The sequence below is a fragment of the Ranitomeya imitator genome, chromosome 2 (assembly GCF_032444005.1).
Source record: "Ranitomeya imitator isolate aRanImi1 chromosome 2, aRanImi1.pri, whole genome shotgun sequence".
Taxonomy (NCBI): Eukaryota; Metazoa; Chordata; class Amphibia; order Anura; family Dendrobatidae; genus Ranitomeya; species Ranitomeya imitator.
This window is the reverse complement of record NC_091283.1, coordinates 602,733,227-602,755,990: the sequence shown is the minus strand read 5'-3', so window position 1 is coordinate 602,755,990 and position 22,764 is coordinate 602,733,227. Positions and strand designations below refer to the sequence as shown.

The following is a 22,764-nucleotide window of genomic DNA, read 5'->3' as shown; positions in this document are numbered from 1 at the left end:
ACTATATATCAATCTTCTCAATAAAACCTTGCCAACAGATTAGACTTATAGGTCCCCTTTAAAAAGTTCCAGCACAACTACGTTTTCTGGTTAACTTTTTTTATTACTGAGGGAGGCAGATAATTGTAGACTTAGAAAATGTTGGCTTAATTGTCACTTATAGTTTATGGCAGTGATGCATTTGTACAATATCTCTATGTAGGATGTGTGCTTGTGGTATCGTGGGCATAGTAGATACATCAGAAGACTTTGTTGGTGTATAGGCTGGAAGTTGATGCCAAACATGACGTGATCCTAGCCTTCATTTAAGAGCCTTCAACATTCGTTTTAGTTTGCTTATTAGGTTGGAAATATAGTTTTTGTTATGACCCTGTGAATTCACATAAAAACACAATGCAGAGGAGGAACCACGACTCATTGTGCCGCTAGGACAGCAGTCATTGCTTAAAAAAGCGTGATAAATAGTAACAATATATTCTTGGTTGGGTCCATAATCTCATGGGTTCTTTGGTATGAATCAAGACATTTTCAATTTCCTATAGGAGACCTATAAACATGAAGGAGGACCGTATAGTTCTCCTGAAAAGCCTGCATTAGTAAATAAATGCAATCTCTGTAATGTAACAATTCTGGAGCATCTTACTCTGCTCTTTGCATTTTTTTGTTCCTGCCTTGTTCCTCTTAGAAATTTATGAATAAACTGCCAACTGGGTGTTACTGTATCCCTTGTCATATGGGTGTGTCTTTACCATCCTATAGTTAAAGCACTTATTGAACAATGTCAGACTGTGTAGACACACGATATTCCCACCTTGTAATGCCTATTTGTCAATTTATTCATAAATTTCTAGGAAGAATAAGATTAGGTGCACAAGTCTGTCTCCGCCACTTTCTGTGATAATCAGCTCACTGTCTATAGACATTGTAAATACAGAACCTGCTGTGGGTGGGGTTAACTTTCTCAGCTCTGCTGTGCTAAATCTAAAACCCTGATTGTGTCAGAACCGCTGCACCCAGCAAACTAAGGCTACTTTCACACTAGCGTCGGTACGGGGCCGTCGCGCTGCGTTGGCCCGACATACCGACGCATACTGTGCAAGCGCCGCACAATGGAGGCAGCGGATGCATTTTTCCAGCGCATCCGCTGCCCCATTGTGAGTTGCGGGGAGGTGGGGGCGGAGTTCCGGCCGCGCATGCACGGTCGGAAATGGCGGACACAATGCAGCAAAAAACATTACATGTAACGTGTTTTACTGCCAACGGTCCGCCACAACATGGGGCAACCGTCGCACGATGGTTGCGACGTGTGGCAAAGCGTCGCAATGCGTCGCTAATGTTAGTCAATGGAGAAAAAGCGCATCCTGGAAGCAATTTTGCAGGATGCGTTTTTTCTCCTAAACCACGCATGGCGACGTGCAGTGCCCAACGCTAGTGTGAAAGTAGCCTAAGTGATATATTGTTGGACTCAGGGCCTCTTTTCCTACATTATACTGCTTTCAGATGAGGTAGCAAAAACCTGCTGACAGATTTCCTTTAACCCATTAGGTGGCAAATACTTTCAACTTGAAAAATTGGGTGAAAAGTCCTTCAGCTCTGCGTTCTGACCATGTTAAGTAAGTTCAGATATGCTCACCATTACATTTTTTTTTTATTTGGTTAAGGACTAAAAGTTCACACTCAAGAAATCCAATACAATATCAGAACATGCTAAACCTTTGACAGGCTGCAATTCACATCACAACCAAGCATAAACATACATGTATCTCATAACTTAGTATCATGTAATCGTTTTGATTTTTTCAGGTTGGTAATTTGCCTGGGATATGTTGAGACAAGAGAAAATGTAAGCAAGGACAAATCTTTATGGAGTATGTTTTGTTAAGAAAAGTTAAGATATATGAAAAAAGTAAAATAGTGAAAATCCCCTTTAAAATAAGGCAAATGCCTAAGATGACTTAAGAAGAGTAAAGACTGAGGGGCAGTAAATTAAAACACGCCTCAATTCGAAAGCTATATAGACCACCATAATGAGTTTTGGAAATGCACTCAATGTAAGTAGATGAAGAACAATATATTCCATGTCTACGTGCACTTATAGAGTGCTTGATGATTGATATATAAAAATAATATAATTGGTAAATATCAGTAAATAAAAAGAACATACAAATAGAGCTCGATCATCCAGAACTTGATAGCAGTAAGCTAAAAATCATCATCTTAACTTTCTAGCTCCTTCTCAATTATAGATCATAATTAGATGATTCATAGAAAAGAGGAAACACGAAGCAATTATGCTATTAAATGTTTACAACATATATTTAAGGACATATATTCTGAATTTTTTTCACTGGTGTTTGAAGGAACCAACTTTTTTGAGATTAGTTAAACAAGTCACATACAGTGGGGCAAAAAAGTATTTAGTCAGTCAGCAATCGTGCAAGTTCCACCAGTTAAAAAGATGAGAGGCGTCTGTAATTTACATCATAGGTAGACCTCAACTATGGGAGACAAACTGAGAAAAAAAAAATCGAGAAAATCACATTGTCTGTTTTTTTATCATTTTTATTGCATATTATGGTGGAAAATAAGTATTTGGTCAGAAACAAAATTTCATCTCAATACTTTGTAATATATCCTTTGTTGGCAATGACAGAGGTCAAACGTTTTCTGTAAGTCTTCACAAGGTTGCCACACACTGTTGTTGGTATGTTGGCCCATTCCTCCATGCAGATCTCCTCTAGAGCAGTGATGTTTTTGGCTTTTCGCTTGGCAACACGGACTTTCAACTCCCTCCAAAGGTTTTCTATAGGGTTGAGATCTGGAGACTGGCTAGGCCACTCCAGGACCTTAAAATGCTTCTTACGAAGCCACTCCTTCATTGCCCTGGTGGTGTGCTTTGGATCATTGTCATGTTGAAAGACCCAGCCACGTTTCATCTTCAATGCCCTTGCTGATGGAAGGAGGTTTGCACTCAAAATCTCACGATACATGGCCCCATTCATTCTTTCATGTACCCGGATCAGTCGTCCTGGCCCCTTTGCAGAGAAACAGCCCCAAAGCATGATGTTTCCACCACCATGCTTTACAGTAGGTATGGTGTTTGATGGATGCAACTCAGTATTCTTTTTCCTCCAAACACGACAAGTTGTGTTTCTACCAAACAGTTCCAGTTTGGTTTCATCAGACCATAGGACATTCTCCCAAAACTCCTCTGGATCATCCAAATGCTCTCTAGCAAACTTCAGACGGGCCCGGACATGTACTGGCTTAAGCAGTGGGACACGTCTGGCACTGCAGGATCTGAGTCCATGGTGGCGTAGTGTGTTACTTATGGTAGGCCTTGTTACATTGGTCCCAGCTCTCTGCAGTTCATTCACTAGGTCCCCCCGCGTGGTTCTGGGATTTTTGCTCACCGTTCTTGTGATCATTCTGACCCCACGGGGTGGGATTTTGCGTGGAGCCCCAGATCGAGGGAGATTATCAGTGGTCTTGTATGTCTTCCATTTTCTAATTATTGCTCCCACTGTTGATTTCTTCACTCCAAGCTGGTTGGCTATTGCAGATTCAGTCTTCCCAGCCTGGTGCAGGGCTACAATTTTGTTTCTGGTGTCCTTTGACAGCTCTTTGGTCTTCACGATAGTGGAGTTTGGAGTCAGACTGTTTGAGGGTGTGCACAGGTGTCTTTTTATACTGATAACAAGTTTAATCAGGTGCCATTACTACAGGTAATGAGTGGAGGAAAGAGGAGACTCTTAAAGAAGAAGTTACAGGTCTGTGAGAGCCAGAAATCTTGATTGTTTGTTTCTGACCAAATACTTATTTTCCACCATAATATGCCAAAAAAATGATAAAAAAACAGACAATGTGATTTTCTGGATTTTTTTTTCTCAGTTTGTCTCCCATAGTTGAGGTCTACCTATGATGTAAATTACAGACGCCTCTCATCTTTTTAAGTGGTGGAACTTGCACTATTGCTGACTGACTAAATACTTTTTTGCCCCACTGTACGTGTCAAAGAAATCAAAGTAATCAAAAAATGTGCAGGTTGGATTTCATGAGGTGTATTTTAATGCATTTTCTACACTTCTGCAAAATGTGGAACTTTGACTAGATCTTCAAAATCTAGAACTTTTAAATACAGATAACGAGAATCCATTGACACATGGAAGCGGAGGTATACCACACCATTTGTTAGCGGTCAGTATACTTTTTTTTTGCTAAAAAACATAGTTTACTATAGATTTTTAGTGGCGTCTATAAGCGATGCAAACAACTGTATGGCACACTGATACATGTACATCACCGTTATTTATATGATGTACATGTAGGGAGATTTTTGTGACATGTACATTGAATTTGCACCATAAACCTGGTGTGAACAAAAGTTTGTAAAACCAAGATATAATTGTGTACACCATGGTACATAAGACACCAACATGCATGAAATTATACATTACACTGACTAAACAAATTTCCTAATCTATTATACAGTATTAATTTTATGACATGATCATATATCAAAGTCAGACATCAGAAATACTCTGGTACCTGATTCTGATACTTGTGTCTGATACCTGACTCTGATACCTTATTGTGGTATCAGAGTCAGGAATCAGAATCCAGTATGAGAGTCAGATATCAGAGTCAGGTATCGGAATTAGGTATCAGAATCAGGTATCAGACTCAGTTATCAGAGTCAGGTATCAGAGTCAGGTATCAGAGTCAGGTATCAAAGTCAGGAATCAGAATCAGGTATGAAAGTCAGGTATCAGAGTCAGGTATCGGAATTAGGTATCAGAGTCAGGTATCAGAGTCAGGTATCAGAGTCAGGTATCAAAGTCATGTATCGGAATCATTTATCAGAATCAGGTATCAGACAGAGTATTTCTGATGTTTGACTTTGATATATGATCATGTCCTAAAATGGACACAGTAATTATGATATATTTAGTGAAAGCAACTGTCAAATAATTTATAAAAATCAAACAAAAAACTTACTATTATTAGAAGAATAAAGTAGATAAAGTTGTAAAATGAGTGAGCATCCATGACAAAATACATGATGTCCACCCAACCTTCTAGAGTTATCACCTGAAATACAAAGAAAAAAAATAAAGATAGATACTTTGATACCAGAATTACGAGAATATGGACTTTATATGACTCTCTACTTTGCTTGTTCTGCTTTTCAGGGAAAGATAAGCAGTGCCATCAAGAAATAAAAGGGCAAAAATTCTCAGCTGAGCAGTTCTGTTCCTTTGTTTTAGCAAATGGGGGTTTCTCAGTACCTGTACCCTCTTTGATCAAAACTGACATTTCCTGAAGGCGCTGATGAAACCATGGGTACCCTAAAAAAGAGGTATCCTATAAAGGACTGCAATGAATACTAAATGCTTAAACAGAAACTCTCACTGAGTCAAAAGAGGACAGTTTTTCCTCTTATTATATTCCTGCTGCTTCCTTCAGTATTCTATATTTATTTATCCACCATACAGTTCTAGAGAGATGGGCCTTTTTATTTAATGCTACCTTTTGTGGTCTATACCAAGGGGGTGTTATTCTGACTCCATCACTAAGCTTTGAGTGTGGGGTTCTTGGGACACTGATTCTTGGCTGTCTCTATCTACCAGTACTCACACAAAGAGAGTTCATCAGATAGCTTGACTCGACTGCTGAGGCACGTATGAAGGTTCCAGAAGGTTTATTTTCATGCTGAATTCTTGTAGTTATGCAGAATTACAGTAGGTAAAAAAGACTATTCTGAGCCAGCGCTGTGTATAGAGATGACGCTCACACCAATATGGCTGACAACACTGGCACAGGAGGAAGAAGGGAGGGGTTACTGACATCGGAGCTGGGGAGACACACAAGGAGAGAGACAGGACACACTTCTAAAAGGGGTAACGCTTATTGCATAGCAATGAAAGAGTAGCAATACAATGACAAAACAATACTGTATGATTCCCATGTCGTGGGCCATGACAGGCATTGCTCACATAATTATACAGAGCAGTCTAAAGACATGCCCCCATAGCACAAATAACAATGCCCATATCTCTGGAACTGACAGATTTAAAAAAAAAATAAAAAGTGGATGACTCAGGGGAAAACAGTGGGAGTAAAATGAGAGTAAAAATGGGCTTTTTTTGTCCTGGTGAAAGGTTGTCTCTTATGTAACACTGATCCTTATGGACCATCTGATCAATAGCACTGTCCTAATTTTTTTTAATGGATTCCCATGACTTTTGATCCCAATGTGCTATTAGTTCGGTAACAAACAAGTATGGAAATGCTACTATGCAATATGATTATTGACCCATTTTGTTATTATAAGAATGGAACAGACATTCCTTTATCAATGGGTCTACATCTTTAGTAACTGAATATACAATATAGGAATAAGAAATAGTAAGAAGCTTCAAAGTCTTTTTAAACCCACAATAAATTGATGCTAAACATCATTATTAAATTGAAAATATTATTTCCAACCCAGAAATGTTGATGGGTTTCCAGAGACCTGTCTTGTTCTTCAGCTAAAATCTTTGAGTATGTTATATACAGTCAAGGCCAAAAGTGTAGGCATCCTTGAAATTGTTACAGAAAATGAAATATTTCTCCCAGAAAATTATTGCAATTACACATGTTTTATTATACACATGTTTATTTCCTTTGTGTGTATTTATTTTAAGAACACAAAAAAACATAGAAAAAAGGCCAATTTCACACAAAACCCCAAAAATTGGCCGGACAAAATTGTTGGCACCCTCAATTTAATATTTGGTTTCACAGTCTTTGGAATAAATAACTGCAATCAATCACTTTGTATAACCATCAATATACTTCTTACACATCTCAACTGGAATTTTGGACCACTCTTTTTTGCACACTGCTCCAGGTCTCTCATATTTGAAGGCGCCTTCTCCTAACAGCAATTTTAAGATCTCTACACAGGTGATCAACAGCATTTAGATCCGAACTCTGCTATCCACTTCAGAACCAGCACTTTATTTCCATCCATTTCTGGGTGCTTCTTGAAGTATGTGTGGGGTATTTGTGCTTTTGGAAGACCCATGACCTAAGACGCAAACCCAGCTTTCTGACATTGGACACTACCTTGCAACCCAAAATCCTTTGGTAATCTTTACATTTCATGATGCCTTGCACAGCCAAGACACCTAGTGCCAGAGGCAGCATACTAACTCCAAAACATCTTTGAACCTCCACCATAATTGACCGTAGGTACTATGTTCTTTTCTTTGTAGGCCTCACTCCACTTTATGTTGCACACCATGGACAAAGGACAATCAAGGCCTCTGGAGATGGGCGTGTAACCTTGAGATTGTTGATATCTTTCAACAATTTTGGTTCTCAAGTCCTCAGACAGTTCTATTCTTCTCTTTCTGCTCTCCATGCTTAGTCCGCCACACACAGACACACAGTGTAAAGATTTAATCAACATCTCACCTTTTTTGTGATTGTCATATTGCCCACTCCTCTTACTTGGCACAGGTGAGCTTGAATGAGAAACATATGCTTGAAACAAAGTTGTTTACCTACAATTTTGAGAAAGTGGCAACACTTTTGTCTGGCCCATTTTTGGAGTTTTGCGTGAAATTATGTCAAATGTGCCTTCTGCACTCAGTTTTCTTGTGCTTTTCCAATACACACAAAGTAAATAAACATGTGTATAAAAAACATGAGTTATTGGACTAATTTTCTGGGAGAAATACTTCATTTTCTGGAACAACACTTTCTGGTGCAAACACTTTCGGCCATGACTGTGTCTCATAGTACTGCACTACACTCACTCTGAGTCAGGGTCTGAAACCTTATATTTGCAGTTTGTAATGTTGCACAGGTAGCTAGAAGTAATAATGGGTCCCACTCTGATCTAAAAGCAGCCCTTCGCTATATATTAGACTTAAAGAAGCACTCCTCCCATCAAAATATGTATCCTCTTACCATATTGCAATCGTTACATTATATACAGTAGCACTGTTACTTACAGTTGCCTTTTTTACTCTTCTGCCCAGTTACCGTAATTGTTCTTTTTTTTCCATTAGGTGCATTACATCACATGATTAAAATCTGGCTAGCTGAATATTTCTAAGTTCTATGTAGAAATAGGAAGTCAATTTTCCCTGTATGACTCACTAGTCACTGCAAAAGTCTCTGGCGGGGTGGGGTGTGGGGGAGAGCAGCTGGGTCAGGAGGAGGGGAATGATAAATGCAGGGAAAAGAGACTTCCTGTTTCTACTTAAAGCAGAGAAAGAGAAGAATTAGCTGGGTAGAAAAGCAAAATGAACAATTGTAAGTACACAGTGCTGTATAATATAATGACTGCAATATATTAAGAGGATAAAAACTTTGATGGGAGGAGGCGTGCTTCTTTAACAAAAAGGATTGGGCTAATATATTTCATAGATGACAATTAACAATCAATTATTAGAGTTGTGGTGAAGGACATTCAAGGGCAAGAGCTTTATAGTCAATTTTTGGAATAGATGCTCCACTTTCTGTGACCACATCTGCCTGCATAAACCTGCAATCTATAGGTGGCACCTCACAATCAGTATGACAACAACAGCTTTAAAAAAGTAAACTAATAAAATGCAATAATTTCACTTACTGGGTACTCTATTTTTTTGTATAAATAATTATTAATATTCCCTTTTTGCATCTATATTATTCTCATACTACTCACAGTGTACATTCATGAAAAGGCATTGTCGATAAATAATTGATGACTTGCAAATCATGTCACATTGTACGATTCTTCCAATATATGTTCATTTCTCTCACAAATGAAGAAATAATATAAACAATAAGTGTGGCACTAGATGGCATCAGAGACTTAGCACAAGGCGTAGTACTAGTCCACTTAGCTTTATGCTGTGTATATTACATTAATGTTTACCATGGGATTTATTTACAGACATCTACCTTTAACATTTCTAACCATGCGGACAGTAAAAAATAAAATATATATATTTCTATCACTTTCTATGTAAACTGCAAAAAGTAAAATGTTTACAAAAAAAATTACAAAAAGTAGTTTGCAGTAGAATCCTAAGCATTTCTCTGTAAGTTATACATTTCTGGACTTAAAGGGGTTATCCACTACTTTCTTAGATGCTAATGTGGCCCCAATAAAATAAAAAAGCGCATGCTTATCTCCCGGCGCAGGGCTGTTCCAGTGGTATTGGAGCTGTGTCTCCTGTCGCACTTCCGTCAGACCGTACTGTTCGATTTGATGGAACGGTGAAGTCTACAGCTGAAGTGCTCTAGTGCTCACGGCCCGGGGACATATCAATGTCATGTTACAGCTGGGAGAGACAGCAACCGTCCAGGCAGTCAGCGTGTGCTTTTTTATTTTATCGGGGCCCCTTTACTATTTAATATGAGGTTGTCTAATAGTGGACGAGCCCTTTAAGGGTGGTAATCCAATGTACACATTCCTCTTGGGGAAAATACAAACTTCATAGTGCCGTTAGACCTTCATGTTCAGTAGTTTTGTGGAGCTTTTCCCATCATAATTTGCCCATTTGTTGTTCTATTATTTTTGGAAAAAATAAGACATTTCATGTCTACATTTTGATTGCACGTAACATATCACAGAGTTGAGAAAAATGTGAAATTCGTACCTGAAAAATTGCTATCCAAGCATAACCAATATTATCAAAATTGATAGCACCTTTAAAAGGGTTATGTTCCCCAGCAGAACAGTTTGTATAATACTGATTCCAGTTGACGCAAGAAGTATTGCTGGTGTTATTATAAAAGTTAAAGTCCAGTGTGCACTCCAGCCCTTCTTCTCTGCGTGTAGGGACACTGCGACAATACCGCATGCCATTCTCTTTGGCTTGGGAGCAGATAAAAGGATTCTCATCTTCATTCTCAGTCTGATAATACCGTTCTAACTCCAGGGAGACAGGACTGTAAAAAAGGGAGAAAATAGAGAGGTCTGTAAAGAGGTAAAGGGCGAAGATGTCATGTCGCGGGACTGTCCTATGAGCTGCTAAGCGCATAAATACATGAATACTTCCAAAGGACCACTCAGGTATGAGAAAAAATGACAGAAGATGAAATTATAAGACTTTTCTCAAATATACACTATGTAAGCAAAACTATTGTCACGCCTATGCGTTACAGGAGCTTTGACATCCCCACTGTAGATCCACCAACATTAATGGATTTACAGCTGTTACTCTACCGGGAAGGCTTTCTACAAGCTTTTGGAGTGTGTCTGCGGGAATTTTGACCCATTCATATAAAAGTGTATTTGTGAGGTCAGATACTGCTGTTGGAGTAGAGGGCCTGGCTCACAATCACTGTTGTCATTCATTCCAACCGGCTGAGGTCAGGGCTCGGTACGGGTCAGTCATGTTGCCTTTAAGGACCTTGCTTTGTGCGCTGGGACGCAGTCAAGTTGGAACAGAAAAGGCCTCCCCCAATAAGTTGGCAGCGTACAATTGTCCAACATGTCTTGTGTTCAGAATCATCAAGATTTCCCTTCAATGGAGCTAAGAGGCCTAGGTGAACCCCTGAAAAATGCCCTCCTCCACCAAACTTTACAGGTGACACAATGCAGTCAGGCAGGTAATGTCCCCCTGGTGCTTGCCTAATTCAGGACTATCAGTTTACGAAATAAGGAAGCTTGATTCCTCACTCCACAGAATAGGAGTCCACTAGTGGAAGCTTTATGCCACACCATCCGATGCTCAGCATTAAGCTTTACGATACATGACTTGGAAACCCACGACATGAAGCTCCTGACAGTTTTTGTGCTGAAGTTAATGTCACAGGAGGTTTGGATCTCAGCAGTTGTTAGGGAATCTGTCACCAGGTTTTTTTCACCTAATCTGAGAGTAGTATAACGTAGAGACAGAGACCCTGATTCAAGTGATGTACCACTTACTGGACTGCTTACTGTAGTTTTGATAAAATCACTGTTTTATCTGTTTGAATTGATCACTAGAGGACTAGTAAACCTGCTGCCATGTAGTCCTCTATATTCATGAAAAAGGTATAACTCCGCCCCCACCACTGATTGGCAGCTTTCTATGCACAGTATACACTGAAAGCTGCCAATCAGTGGTGTGGGCGGGGTTACACAGAGCTCAGCATTGAGAGAACTGGTAGATCTGACATAGATATAAGAGTGATTTTATCAATATGAAAGCAAGCAGCTCGTTAAGTGACACATCACTGCAATCACGGTCTCAGCCCTTACATTATACTGCTTTCAAATGGAGTAGCAAAAACTTGGAGACAGATTCCCTTTAAGTCAACAGAGCTTGGGCATCATTTATGCCCTATGCACCGCTGTAACTTTGGGCATACCATTTAGTGGCTGGACTGCTTTAGCTCCAAATTGCTTCCTCTTTTCTATTATACAGCTTACACTTGATCGAGGCATATTTATGAAAGAAGAAATTTCCCAAACTGACTGGTGACAATGATGGCGTCCTATTACAGGACCACATTGGTATCAGTGAGCTCTTGCGAAAGAGCCATTCTTACATTGGATTTCATACACCTGTTGTAATGGAGCTCAAGAAAAATCTTGAATTCAATTAAAACATATATACAGGATGGGCCATTTATATGGATACACCTAAATAAAATGGGAATGGTTGGTGATATTAGCTTCCTGTTTGTGGCACATTAGTATATGGGAGGAGGAAACTTTTCAAGATGGGTGGTGACCATGGCAACCATTTTGAAGTCGGCCATTTTGGATCCAACTTTATTTTTTCCAATGGGAAGAGGGTCATGTGACACATCAAACTTATTGAGAATTTCACAAGAAAAACAATGGTATGCTTGGCTTTAATGTAACTTTATTCTTTCATGAGTTATTTACAAGTTTATGACCACTTATAAAATGTGTTCAAAGTGCTGCCCATTGTGTTGGATTGTCAATGCAACCCTCTTCTCCCACTCTTGACACACTGATCGCAACACCGTAGAAGAAATACTAGCACAGGCTTCCAGTATCCGTTGTTTCAGATGCTGGGGTTATCTGAAGGCAATTGTCTATGCTGTGAAGATGCAAGATGTGCAGCATCTGAAACAACGGATACTGGAAGCCTGTGCTAGCACTTCTTCTGCGGTGTTGCTCAGTAATGTAGCTACCGGGGGGCAGAGGGCGTGGTGGCCCTGGGCCCGGTGCTCAGAGGGTTTCCACTCGGAGCTACGTTACTGTAACTGTATCTGTGCACGCAGCGTGCCGATACAGTTACATTCTGCGGCAGACCAGGGAGAATCGATCTCCCTGCTCTGCCACTATGGGGCCCCTGAGCAGGCGGGGGGCCAGTGCCAGCAGTGGGCCCCACGCCCGTCATCGCAAGGTCAGCTGTTTTGGTATTTAGCTGATACAGCTGACCACATTCATGAGGGAAGGAGCGCTGCGCTACGCTTCTTCTCCCATCATGCCCCTGTCAGCGTCTGACGTCACCGACGCCAACACTGACAGCGGGCACGATTACATCACTACCTGGTGCCCACTGTCAGGAGATGAGCGGGAGCTTGGAGCACCGTGGGAACAAAGAGGAAGAGAGGTGAGTATTTATTTATTTCTTTTTTATGGGGTGCTGCCTTATACTACAGGGTCTGCCTATGGGGTGCTGTCTTATTCTACAGAGTCTGCCTCTGGGGGTGCTGTCTTATACTACAGAGTCTGCCTATGGGGGTGCTGCCTTATTTTACAAGGTCTGAGTATGGGGGGTGCTGCCTTATACTACAGGGTCTGCTTATGGGGGTGCTGCCTTATACTACAGGGTCTACCTTTGGACTGCTGCCTTATACTACAGGGTCTGCCTATGGAGTGCTGCCTTATACTACAGGGTCTGCCTATGGGGGTGCTGCCGTATACTACAAAGTCTGCCTATGGGTGTGCTGTCTTATACTAAAGGTTCTGCCTATGGGGTGCTGCTTTATACTACAGGGTCTGCCTATGCGGTGCTGTGTTTTACTACAGGGTCTGCCTATGGGGTGATATGTTATACTACAGGGTCTGCTTATGGGTGCTGCCTTGCGCTATACAGTCTGCCTAAGGGTGCTGCCTTGTGCTATGGAGTCTGCCTATGGGTGCTGCCTTGTGCTATAGAGTCTGCCTATGGGGGCTGCCTTATGCTATAGAGTCTGCCTATGGGGGTGCATTATACTATATTTAGGATGATCTGGTGCATTGTACTATATGGAGACCTTCTAGGGGGCCATCATATAGTGTGGAGATTACAGTGAGGGGGTCATCATACAGTGTTGGAGCCATCAAACAGTTTGGGGGCTACTAAGGGGTCAGTATACTGTATGGGTTGTACTATACAGTGAGGGGGCATTATACTGTGTATAAGAGAGCATCATACTGTGTATAGGGGAGCTGTACAGGGGGGAGAATTGGTACATTATTAAATGTAAAGTGGGCACTTATTGTTATAGGGAAACTCAGGTTACTGTGACTGTCAAAGGGGCACACAGGGCAATATTACTTTCTAGGGGGCAAAATGTGGGCACTGTTTTCTAGGGCACTTGCACCCGGCATTACTATATTATAGAGGGGTGCTTTAGAATTTAGAGGGCATACAGAACCACACAGCAGGTGCAGTAATAGGGTCACATAGGGCAGCAGCGGCTCAGTATTGGGGTAACAGAAGGATGAGTAGTTTGTGCAGGTTGGGAATAGATGGTGATGGCTGGAATATGAGATGTTAAATGTGTCTTTGTTGTATTCTCTGCAGTCGAGTCGTGACTGGAAGAAGTTGTCATGTTGGTCTGGGTCAGATGGCCAGATGAAAAAGATGGGAAAAGTGAACGATTCCATCAGAAAGAATGTCAGCGGTAAGACATTATCTGTAAGGCCATGTTCACACTTTGCGGTTTTTACCGCTGCGGGTCCGCTGCAGTTTCCATTGCGTTTACAGTAACATGTAAACCCTATGGAAACCGCAAACCGCTGTGCACATGCTGCGGGAAAAACCGCGCGGGAACGCAGCGGTTTACAACCCGCAGCATGTCACTTCTTTGTGCAGAATCGCAGCGATTCTGCACCCATAGGAATGCATTGATCCACCATGCGGGAAGTAAGCGGATAATGTGCGGGTGGTACCCGGGGTGGAGGAGAGGACCAGGCCCCGGGAACCATATTTTTGTAAAAAAAAAAAAAAAAAGAATTAAAATAAAAAATCATGATATACACACCCTCTGACGTCCCGATCTCCTCAGCGCTGCACGCCGCCGTCCGGTCTCAGGTTTGCTATGCAACCAGGACCTGCAGTGACATTACCTTGACGTCACGAAGGTCCTTCTCGCACAGCATCTTTGGAGCCAAGGAGATCGGGACGTCAGAGGGTGAGTATATCATTATTTTTATTATTTTTAACATTACTATTGATACTGCATATTGCTGCGTATGCGACATCAATAGTAGGAGTAAATCCCGCAGCGGAACCCGCAACACAAACCGCGATAAATCTGCAGGGATAACCGCAGCGGGTTTGCCCTGCAGATTTATCAAATCCGCTGCGGGAAAACCCGTGGGAGAACCCGCAGCCCCCTTCCTAGGTGTGAACATAGCCTAACTGTGCAGTGATCTCTTATATGTTCTATAGGACTGGTATCTACCACTGGCCATATGGCAGTAATATCTATGTTGGTCTTTATGTAGAGGTTATCTTCAGTAATAGCACGGCCAGCTGATGAGGTTCTCCTCCACGATTAGGGTGCGTCACCGAGTTGTAATGAAGGTTACCTGTTTAGGGGCCCACTCAGAAGCTTCGCTCCTCCTGAACCAAAACCCTAGCTACGCCTCTGTTGCTATCAGTGTGTCAAGAGTGGGAGAAGAGGGTTGCATTGGTTTCCTATTCTTTTGCATGTTTGTCACACTTAAATATTTCAGATCACCAAACAAATTTAGATATTAGACAAAGATAACACAAGTAAACACAAAACACAATGAAGGTCTTTATTATTAAGGGAAAAAGAAATCCAAACCCACAGGGCCCTGTGTGAAAAAGTGATTGCCCCCTAAACCTAATAGCTGGTTGGGCCACCCTTAGCAGGAATTACTGTAATCAAGCGTTTGAGATAACTGGCAATGAGTCGTTTAAAACACTCAGGAGAAATTTTGGCCCACTCCTCTTTGCAGAATTGTTGTAATTCAGCCACATTGGAGGGTTTCAGAGCAGGAACCGCCTTTTTAACGACATGCCACAACTTCTCAATCAGATTGATGTCAGGATTTTGACTAGGCCACGCCAAAGTCTTAATTTTGTTTTTCTTAAGTCATTCAGAGGTGGACTTGTTGGTGTGTTTTGGATCATTGTGCTGTTACAGAACCCAAGTGCGCTTCAGCTTGATGTCACGAACAGATGGCCAGACATTCTCCTTCAGGATTCTTATGTAGACAGCAGAATTCATGGTTCCATTTACCATAGCAAGTCTTCCAGGTTCTGAAGCAGCAAAACAGCCCCAGACCATCATACTACCACCACCATATTTTACTGTTGGTATGATGTTCATTTTCTGAAATCCAATGTTACTTCTACGCCAGATGAAATGGGACATACACCTTCCAAAAAGTTCAACTTTTGTCTCATCAGTCCACAGAGCATTCTCCCCAAAGTCTTGGGGATCATCAAGATGTTTTCTGGCAAAAGTGAAACAAGCCTTTATGTTGTTATTGCTCAGCAGTGGTTTTTGTCTTGAATTTTGCCATGCAGGCCATTTTTGCCCAGTCTCTTTTTTTATTGTGGAGTCATGAACACTGACCTTAACTGAGGCAAGTGAAACCTGCAGTCCCTTGGATGTTGTTATGGGGTCTTTTGTGGCCTCTTGGATAAGTCATTGCTGCGCTCTTGGGCACACAGGGCCCAGTAGGTTTGATTTACTCTTTTCCTTAATAATAATAAAGACCTTCATATAGAAACTGCATTATGTGTTTACTTGTGTTATCTAATATTTAAACTTGCTTTGTGATCTGAAACATTTAAGCGTGACAAACATGCAAAAGAATAGGAAACCAGGAAGGAGGCAAACACTTTTTCACACCACTGTAGCTGTGTGCATTCACTACTACTGAAGGGGATGTACCTCTTAGAGATGTACACTGCCAAATTTGACCAGAGAAAAAAATGCAGTTTGCATGGAAAAACTTGCAAATTGTAAATAATAAATGGTATCAAATTAAAATAAAAGGCAATCGGACAAAGGCTTAAAATGGAAAAATACATAAAATTAAACATATTAAAGGGAATCTGTCACCAGGTTTTCGCGATGCAATCTGAGAGAAACGTGATGTTGAGGCTGAGACCCTGATTCAAGCGATGTGTCACTCACTGAGCTGCATGCTGTCATGTTGATACAATTAGTTTTCTCTGCTGCAGATCTGAATGCTGATCTCTATATAACTCCACCCACACCACTGATTGGAAGCTTTCATTGTACACTCTGCATAGACAAGAAGCTGTGGTAGGGGCGGAGCCACACAGGGCAGTTGACTAGAAGGCACCAGACAACCAGTCCTCTAGTAATAATCTCCTGCTAATAAAACACTGATTTTTTTTAACAGCAACACACTGCCCAGTAATTGACAAATCAGCCTCTACATCATGCTGATCTCTCAAATTAAATAGCAAAAATCTGCTGTCGGATTCTGTTTATAGATAACCCCAAAAGCTGAGCCAGGAGCTCCTCAATAAGTTAGTGAAACTCTGTTTTACATTGATGTTCTATAAGCTGTTATTAGTAGCGTCATCTTGAATAATATACCTGGCCAAGTTGCATGGCTCGTTAATGAGTCAGTTATTGATTTATAGCAGGGGTGGGGAACCTCAGGCCCCAGGGCCATTTACGGCCCTCAATGACCTTTTATCAGGCCCCCGGGCAGACTCTCAGGGACCGCATTCTTGGGCAGGGAGGTGTATTTTGATTGCCAGCAGCTCATTAATTTCTTCTTGCTCTGTTAGCACACACACACGCGGTGTTCACTACTGAACACTGAAGGGCATGCAATGAAAGATTACGTCCTGACACCAGTGCCAGAGTCAGGATGTACTTTGTAGGCGGAGTTTGTACGGCCCCCGAAGGATGGTAGAAATATCCAAATGGCCCTTGGTAGAAAAGATTCCCCACCTATGCTTTATAGGATGGTTACCAATACCACCATTAGGTGGCATTAATGAGAAGATTTTCTGGAAGAGCTTTTTTTGTCTTTTTGTTATCATTTTCTCATTGAACAAGACTTTTCTAAGCAAATTTACGTCAATTTCTTATGGTTTTTAAGGTCTACGGCTGATCTTAATAAACTTGTACCTTGTGGTTATTAATGAATTCTGTTAATTTAGAATAATAGGGAAAAGTTTCACACATACTCCCTACTACACTAATGTCCAGATGGCAAAGGCTGTTTTAAGATTAATGAGAAGGGAGATTATATATACCAGACAGGTGAAATGCTAATACTGACGTTCCTACTGAGTTTCAAGAACAGAACGTCCTGAAAAAAAAATTGATGAAAAATGAAAAAAAAAAAAGAAGCATATTAGAAACTGCTTCATATTTTTTCAACTTGGAATACTAATAATTTCTTTTTATAATATTTACTCGTTTCTTTGACTTTTCGTCAGCACATTTTCTACTTACAGACTGAAGTTTTCAGGGAGGAAGCAGCGGTTTCTAAGCAGACCAGCCCAAAGCTGTACGCCAACGATGCCAAATATGAAGAATACAAAGAAGCAAAGTAAAAGGACGTTTCCTAACATTGGAAGGGTATCCAGCAGCAACGTGACAAGAATCCGCATACCTACGAAAAGGAAGTAAAATGGTGATGGTTTGTGAGAGCCTGGCCAAACTGGCACTTCTTCTGTTCATATACAGGTCCTTCTCAAAAAATTAGCATATAGTGTTAAATTTCATTATTTACCATAATGTAATGATTACAATTAAACTTTCATATATTATAGATTCATTATCCACCAACTGAAATTTGTCAGGTCTTTTATTGTTTTAATACTGATGATTTTGGCATACAACTCCTGATAACCCAAAAAACCTGTCTCAATAAATTAGCATATCAAGAAAAGGTTCTCTAAACGACCTATTACCCTAATCTTCTGAATCAACTAATTAACTCTAAACACATGCAAAAGATACCTGAGGCTTTTATAAACTCCCTGCCTGGTTCATTACTCAAAACCCCCATCATGGGTAAGACTAGCGACCTGACAGATGTCAAGAAGGCCATCATTGACACCCTCAAGCAAGAGGGTAAGACCCAGAAAGAAATTTCTCAACAAATAGGCTGTTCCCAGAGTGCTGTATCAAGGCACCTCAATGGTAAGTCTGTTGGAAGGAAACAATGTGGCAGAAAACGCTGTACAATGAGAAGAGGAGACCGGACCCTGAGGAAGATTGTGGAGAAGGACCGATTCCAGACCTTGGGGAACCTGAGGAAGCAGTGGACTGAGTCTGGTGTGGAAACATCCAGAGCCACCATGCACAGGCGTGTGCAGGAAATGGGCTACAGGTGCCGCATTCCCCAGGTAAAGCCACTTTTGAGCTACAGAGAAGCAGCACTGGACTGTTGCTAAGTGGTCCCAAGTACTTTTTTCTGATGAAAGCAAATTTTGCATGTCATTCGGAAATCAAGGTGCCAGAGTCTGGAGGAAGACTGGGGAGAAGGAAATGCCAAAATGCCTGAAGTCCAGTGTCAAGTACCCACAGTCAGTGATGGTGTGGGGTGCCATGTCAGCTGCTGGTGTTGGTCCACTGTGTTTCATCAAGGGCAGGGTCAATGCAGCTAGCTATCAGGAGATTTTGGAGCACTTCATGCTTCCATCGGCTGAAATGCTTTATGGAGATGAAGATTTCATTTTTCAGCACGACCTGGCACCTGCTCACAGTGCCAAAACCACTGGTAAATGGTTTACTGACCATGGTATTACTGTGCTCAATTGGCCTGCCAACTCTCCTGACCTGAACCCCATAGAGAATCTGTGGGATATTGTGAAGAGAAAGTTGAGAGACGCAAGACCCAAGACTCTGGATGAGCTTAAGGCCGCTATTGAAGCATCCTGGGCCTCCATAACATCTCAGCAGTGTCACAGGCTGATTGCCTCCATGCCACGCCGCATTGAAGCAGTCATTTCTGCCAAAGGATTCCCGACCAAGTATTGAGTGCATAACTGAACATTATTATTTGATGGTTTTTTTGTTTGTTATTAAAAAACACTTTTATTTGATTGGATGGGTGAAATATGCTAATTTATTGAGACAGGTTTTTTGGGTTATCAGGAGTTGTATGCCAAAATCATCAGTATTAAAACAATAAAAGACCTGACAAATTTCAGTTGGTGGATAATGAATCTATAATATATGAAAGTTTAATTGTAATCATTACATTATGGTAAATAATGAAATTTAACACTATATGCTAATTTTTTGAGAAGGACCTGTATATGACAACATCCTAACATGAACTCCCATGGATTTGAATGGGGAGAGAGAACCATGGCTGTCCACTAGCATTGAACAAAACCATTTTCAGGACATTGGCCCAGTGGCCACGTCTGTATTCTGTGGCTGCTGGACCAGAGCAGCAGAAACATTACTGTGTCCAACTGTTATTAGATATATGAAACTGAAATAGCTGTTGCAAAAAAAACAATTTTTATAAAACATTAAGCTTAAGATTAATAAGGGTGCCCAATCTTTTTCATATAACTGTATATATATATATATCATTATTAGCATATAATATTGAACCTATTTAGCTGAGAATAAAAATTCAAGGCTAATCAAGCTGAAGTGTTCAATGCTTAAGCCAATACAAATGTCAGCACCATTTGCTGGGCACTTCCTCTACATGCCAGTACAAGCACTATGAGTAAAAGTGGCAGTAGAATGCTTTCCTTCAGACATACGCAGCAGCTTCATGCGATCTGTTCCTTTTGATGAGGTTATTTATAATCTCTTGTGCTGCCAGTTAGGACAATATTACAAATAAACTCACGGTGAAATCAACATTGAATAAATTAGGAATGCCTTGGGGGAACATACTGCACACTGGGAGATATAAAGTACTCTGTCATACATTCACATAGCGGAACACTGCTTCTGTAAATGTATGTCTATGCTGCTCCAATCTCATTTATTTACATTTTAAGGGGACTTACTTGGCACCCGGTTAATGGCTCGCAATGGACGTAAAACACGGACTGTGCGCACCGCTGAGAAGCTGACGTTCTGAAGGTCTAAAGAATATTCCAGCATCCTAAAGAAAAGAAATAAAAATCAAACAGGATATTCTTCGCTTCTAATTGGTTAAAGAGAATCTGTCAGCAGATTTTGCTATGTAATCCAAGAGCATCACAAGGCAGGAGTAGGGATCCTGATTACAATGATGTAGCAGTTACTGGGCTGTGTTTTGCTGTTTTAATACAATCTCTTCAGGACAACTGGCCTCGTGCATCCTAGTCTCACCACGCCACCAGCACTGATTAGCAGCTCTCTGTCACTACACAACGTACACAGAAAGCTGTGGTGTGGGCAGGTTATACACAGCTCCACATGTGATCTCTGCTAGATCTGCAGCAGAGAAAACTGTGACTCTATAATAACTGCTGCGCCTAATAAACTAAATTTTACATAACTGGAATCAGAATCTCTGTTCCAACCTCCTGCTGCTGTCAGATTACATACCAAAAGTGGGCTGATGGATTCCCTTTAAGAAGTCGAACAAGACAAAGAGTAAACATAAATGTCCTACTACCAACAACTCCACAAAAGTATAGAAAATAGCTTATGCAAATTGCCTCTTCAGAGAGAAAGAGGACTCTATAGCACCACCTGTTGGAAGACGCAATCCTACAAGTCACTATCGACCCTTTAATGAGTCTTGCAAGCCAAATCAGAATCTCCATTTGCAAACACAGTGTTTCGGGCTGTTGGCCCTCGTCAGTGCAAAGTATGAGAACTGATTTGGGTAGGTAAGAGGCTCTGGACTGGGGTCTATAATGTCTGTCTGTAATTACAATTTAATATGGCTATTCGAAGAAAGCTTGATCCATTCATTCACATAATCAGTTGAAAACCCCCTTAGGTCAGACCACTACCATTCTGTATGTTATGGCATATGGCCTATTCTTCTGCTACACTACAATTACAGTGGCATGTAAATGTCTGGACACTCCTGGTCAAAATGACTGTTATTGTGAACAGTTAAACAAGTTGAAGATGAAGTGATCTCTAAAAGGCCTTATATAACTTTGACCTAGGTGTGCTCAGATACTTTTCCAAGGAAGAATGGATGAAAATTCCTCAAACAAGAATTGAAAGACTCTTGTCTGGCTACAAAAGCGTTTACAAGCTGTGATACTTGTAAAAGCGGGTGCTACTAGGTACTAATCATGCAAGGTGCCCAAACTTTTGCATCTTCCCATTTTCCTTTTTGTAACTTTTAACATGTAACAGTAATTTTAACCAGGGGTGCCGAAACGTTTACATGCTAATGTAGGTCCTGTGCACATCATGCTTGTTTCCCCTTTTCCTTATCCCTACACCTGCCAACATGTGTTGGTCAAATAGCTATGCTTGTTAACCTTTGTTAACAAAAATCCATCCTTAGCTCTAGTTGATAGTGTTGTCTGTCTAGAAATATTTATATCTCTCAATCATCCTTGATATCATGTTGTTCCATGAAGGAGGCCAAGCATTCAAGAAACAATTCACCGCTTCTCAGCTCTTAATGTAAAGAACTCTGTGAAATGTTGACATTTTAGAGTCCTAAGTTGATAAGGTAAGTAAATAATGTTTAAATCACACACAGTGTAATGGATTATTTCATCAAAAACCTGGACACAATAAATTCATACTACACTCCCTAAAATATATACAGACGCCTAAGCACAAATTATTACAGACCCTTGACCGTAGACCTAAAAGAAAAGTTTCCATATCAAACTTTAGAACAAATACACATCTGAGAACATACTATACAGTAAATTATATATTTCTATACAAATAGAATGATTTATGTGTGCTAATTCAACCTTCTTATAAATCTGTACAGATCTGCACTTATCAGCCCCCTAACAATGACCCCCAAGACTCTCTTTACCCTCCATGGTTACTTGGTCTGTCCTCCTATAGTTTTATGTTATGAACTGGTGGCCTAGGAGCAACATGAGACGTACCCTGGAGAAGGTGGTACCTGTACTGACCGCAGACCTGAACTTAACGCCACAACTAGCAGTAGCCTTGGAATGTACCTAACGCTCCCTAGACATCTTGACACAGCCGGAGGACTAATTAACCCTAGAGATAGAAAAGGGAAAACTATCTTGCCTCAGAGAAAATCCCCAAAGAATAGACAGCCCCCCACAAATATTGACTGTGAGAGACGAGGGAAATAACATACGCAGACTGAAATCAGGATTTAGCAAAGGAGGCCATTCTAGCTAGATAGAAAGGACAGGACAGAGTGCTATGCGGTCAGTATTAAAACACGAGAAAATATCCACCACAGAAAATACAAAAATCTCCACAACTAACTAAAGGCATGGAGGGTATATCTGCATCTCCAGAGATACCAGCTTGGATAAACAAATCCTTATTCAGACCAAGCTGGACAAAACACAAAACATGAGGAAGCACTGAACAATAAAGCCCACAGCATGTGGACTGCAAAAATCAAGGCCAGAACTTAGCTTAGATGAAATGAACAGCAAGCAGCCGAGACCAGGCAGGGATGAGAATCCTCCAGGA

The 22,764-nt window shown here is 40.9% G+C and overlaps 1 protein-coding gene across 3 annotated transcripts in view; it reads right to left on the bottom strand.

Moving 5' to 3' along the window:
* Positions 1–22,764, bottom strand: part of CACNA1G (calcium voltage-gated channel subunit alpha1 G) — a 501,367-nt gene that overhangs the window by 204,498 nt on the left and 274,105 nt on the right. For all 3 annotated transcript variants that reach the window (XM_069752407.1, XM_069752406.1, XM_069752405.1), the window contains exons 4-7: positions 20,175–20,272; positions 17,644–17,803; positions 9,645–9,936; positions 4,999–5,091 (exon numbers count right to left, since the gene is read on the bottom strand). In XM_069752407.1, the coding sequence (XP_069608508.1) occupies positions 4,999–5,091; positions 9,645–9,936; positions 17,644–17,803; positions 20,175–20,272 (643 nt within the window). The remainder of the gene's footprint in view (positions 1–4,998; positions 5,092–9,644; positions 9,937–17,643; positions 17,804–20,174; positions 20,273–22,764) is intronic.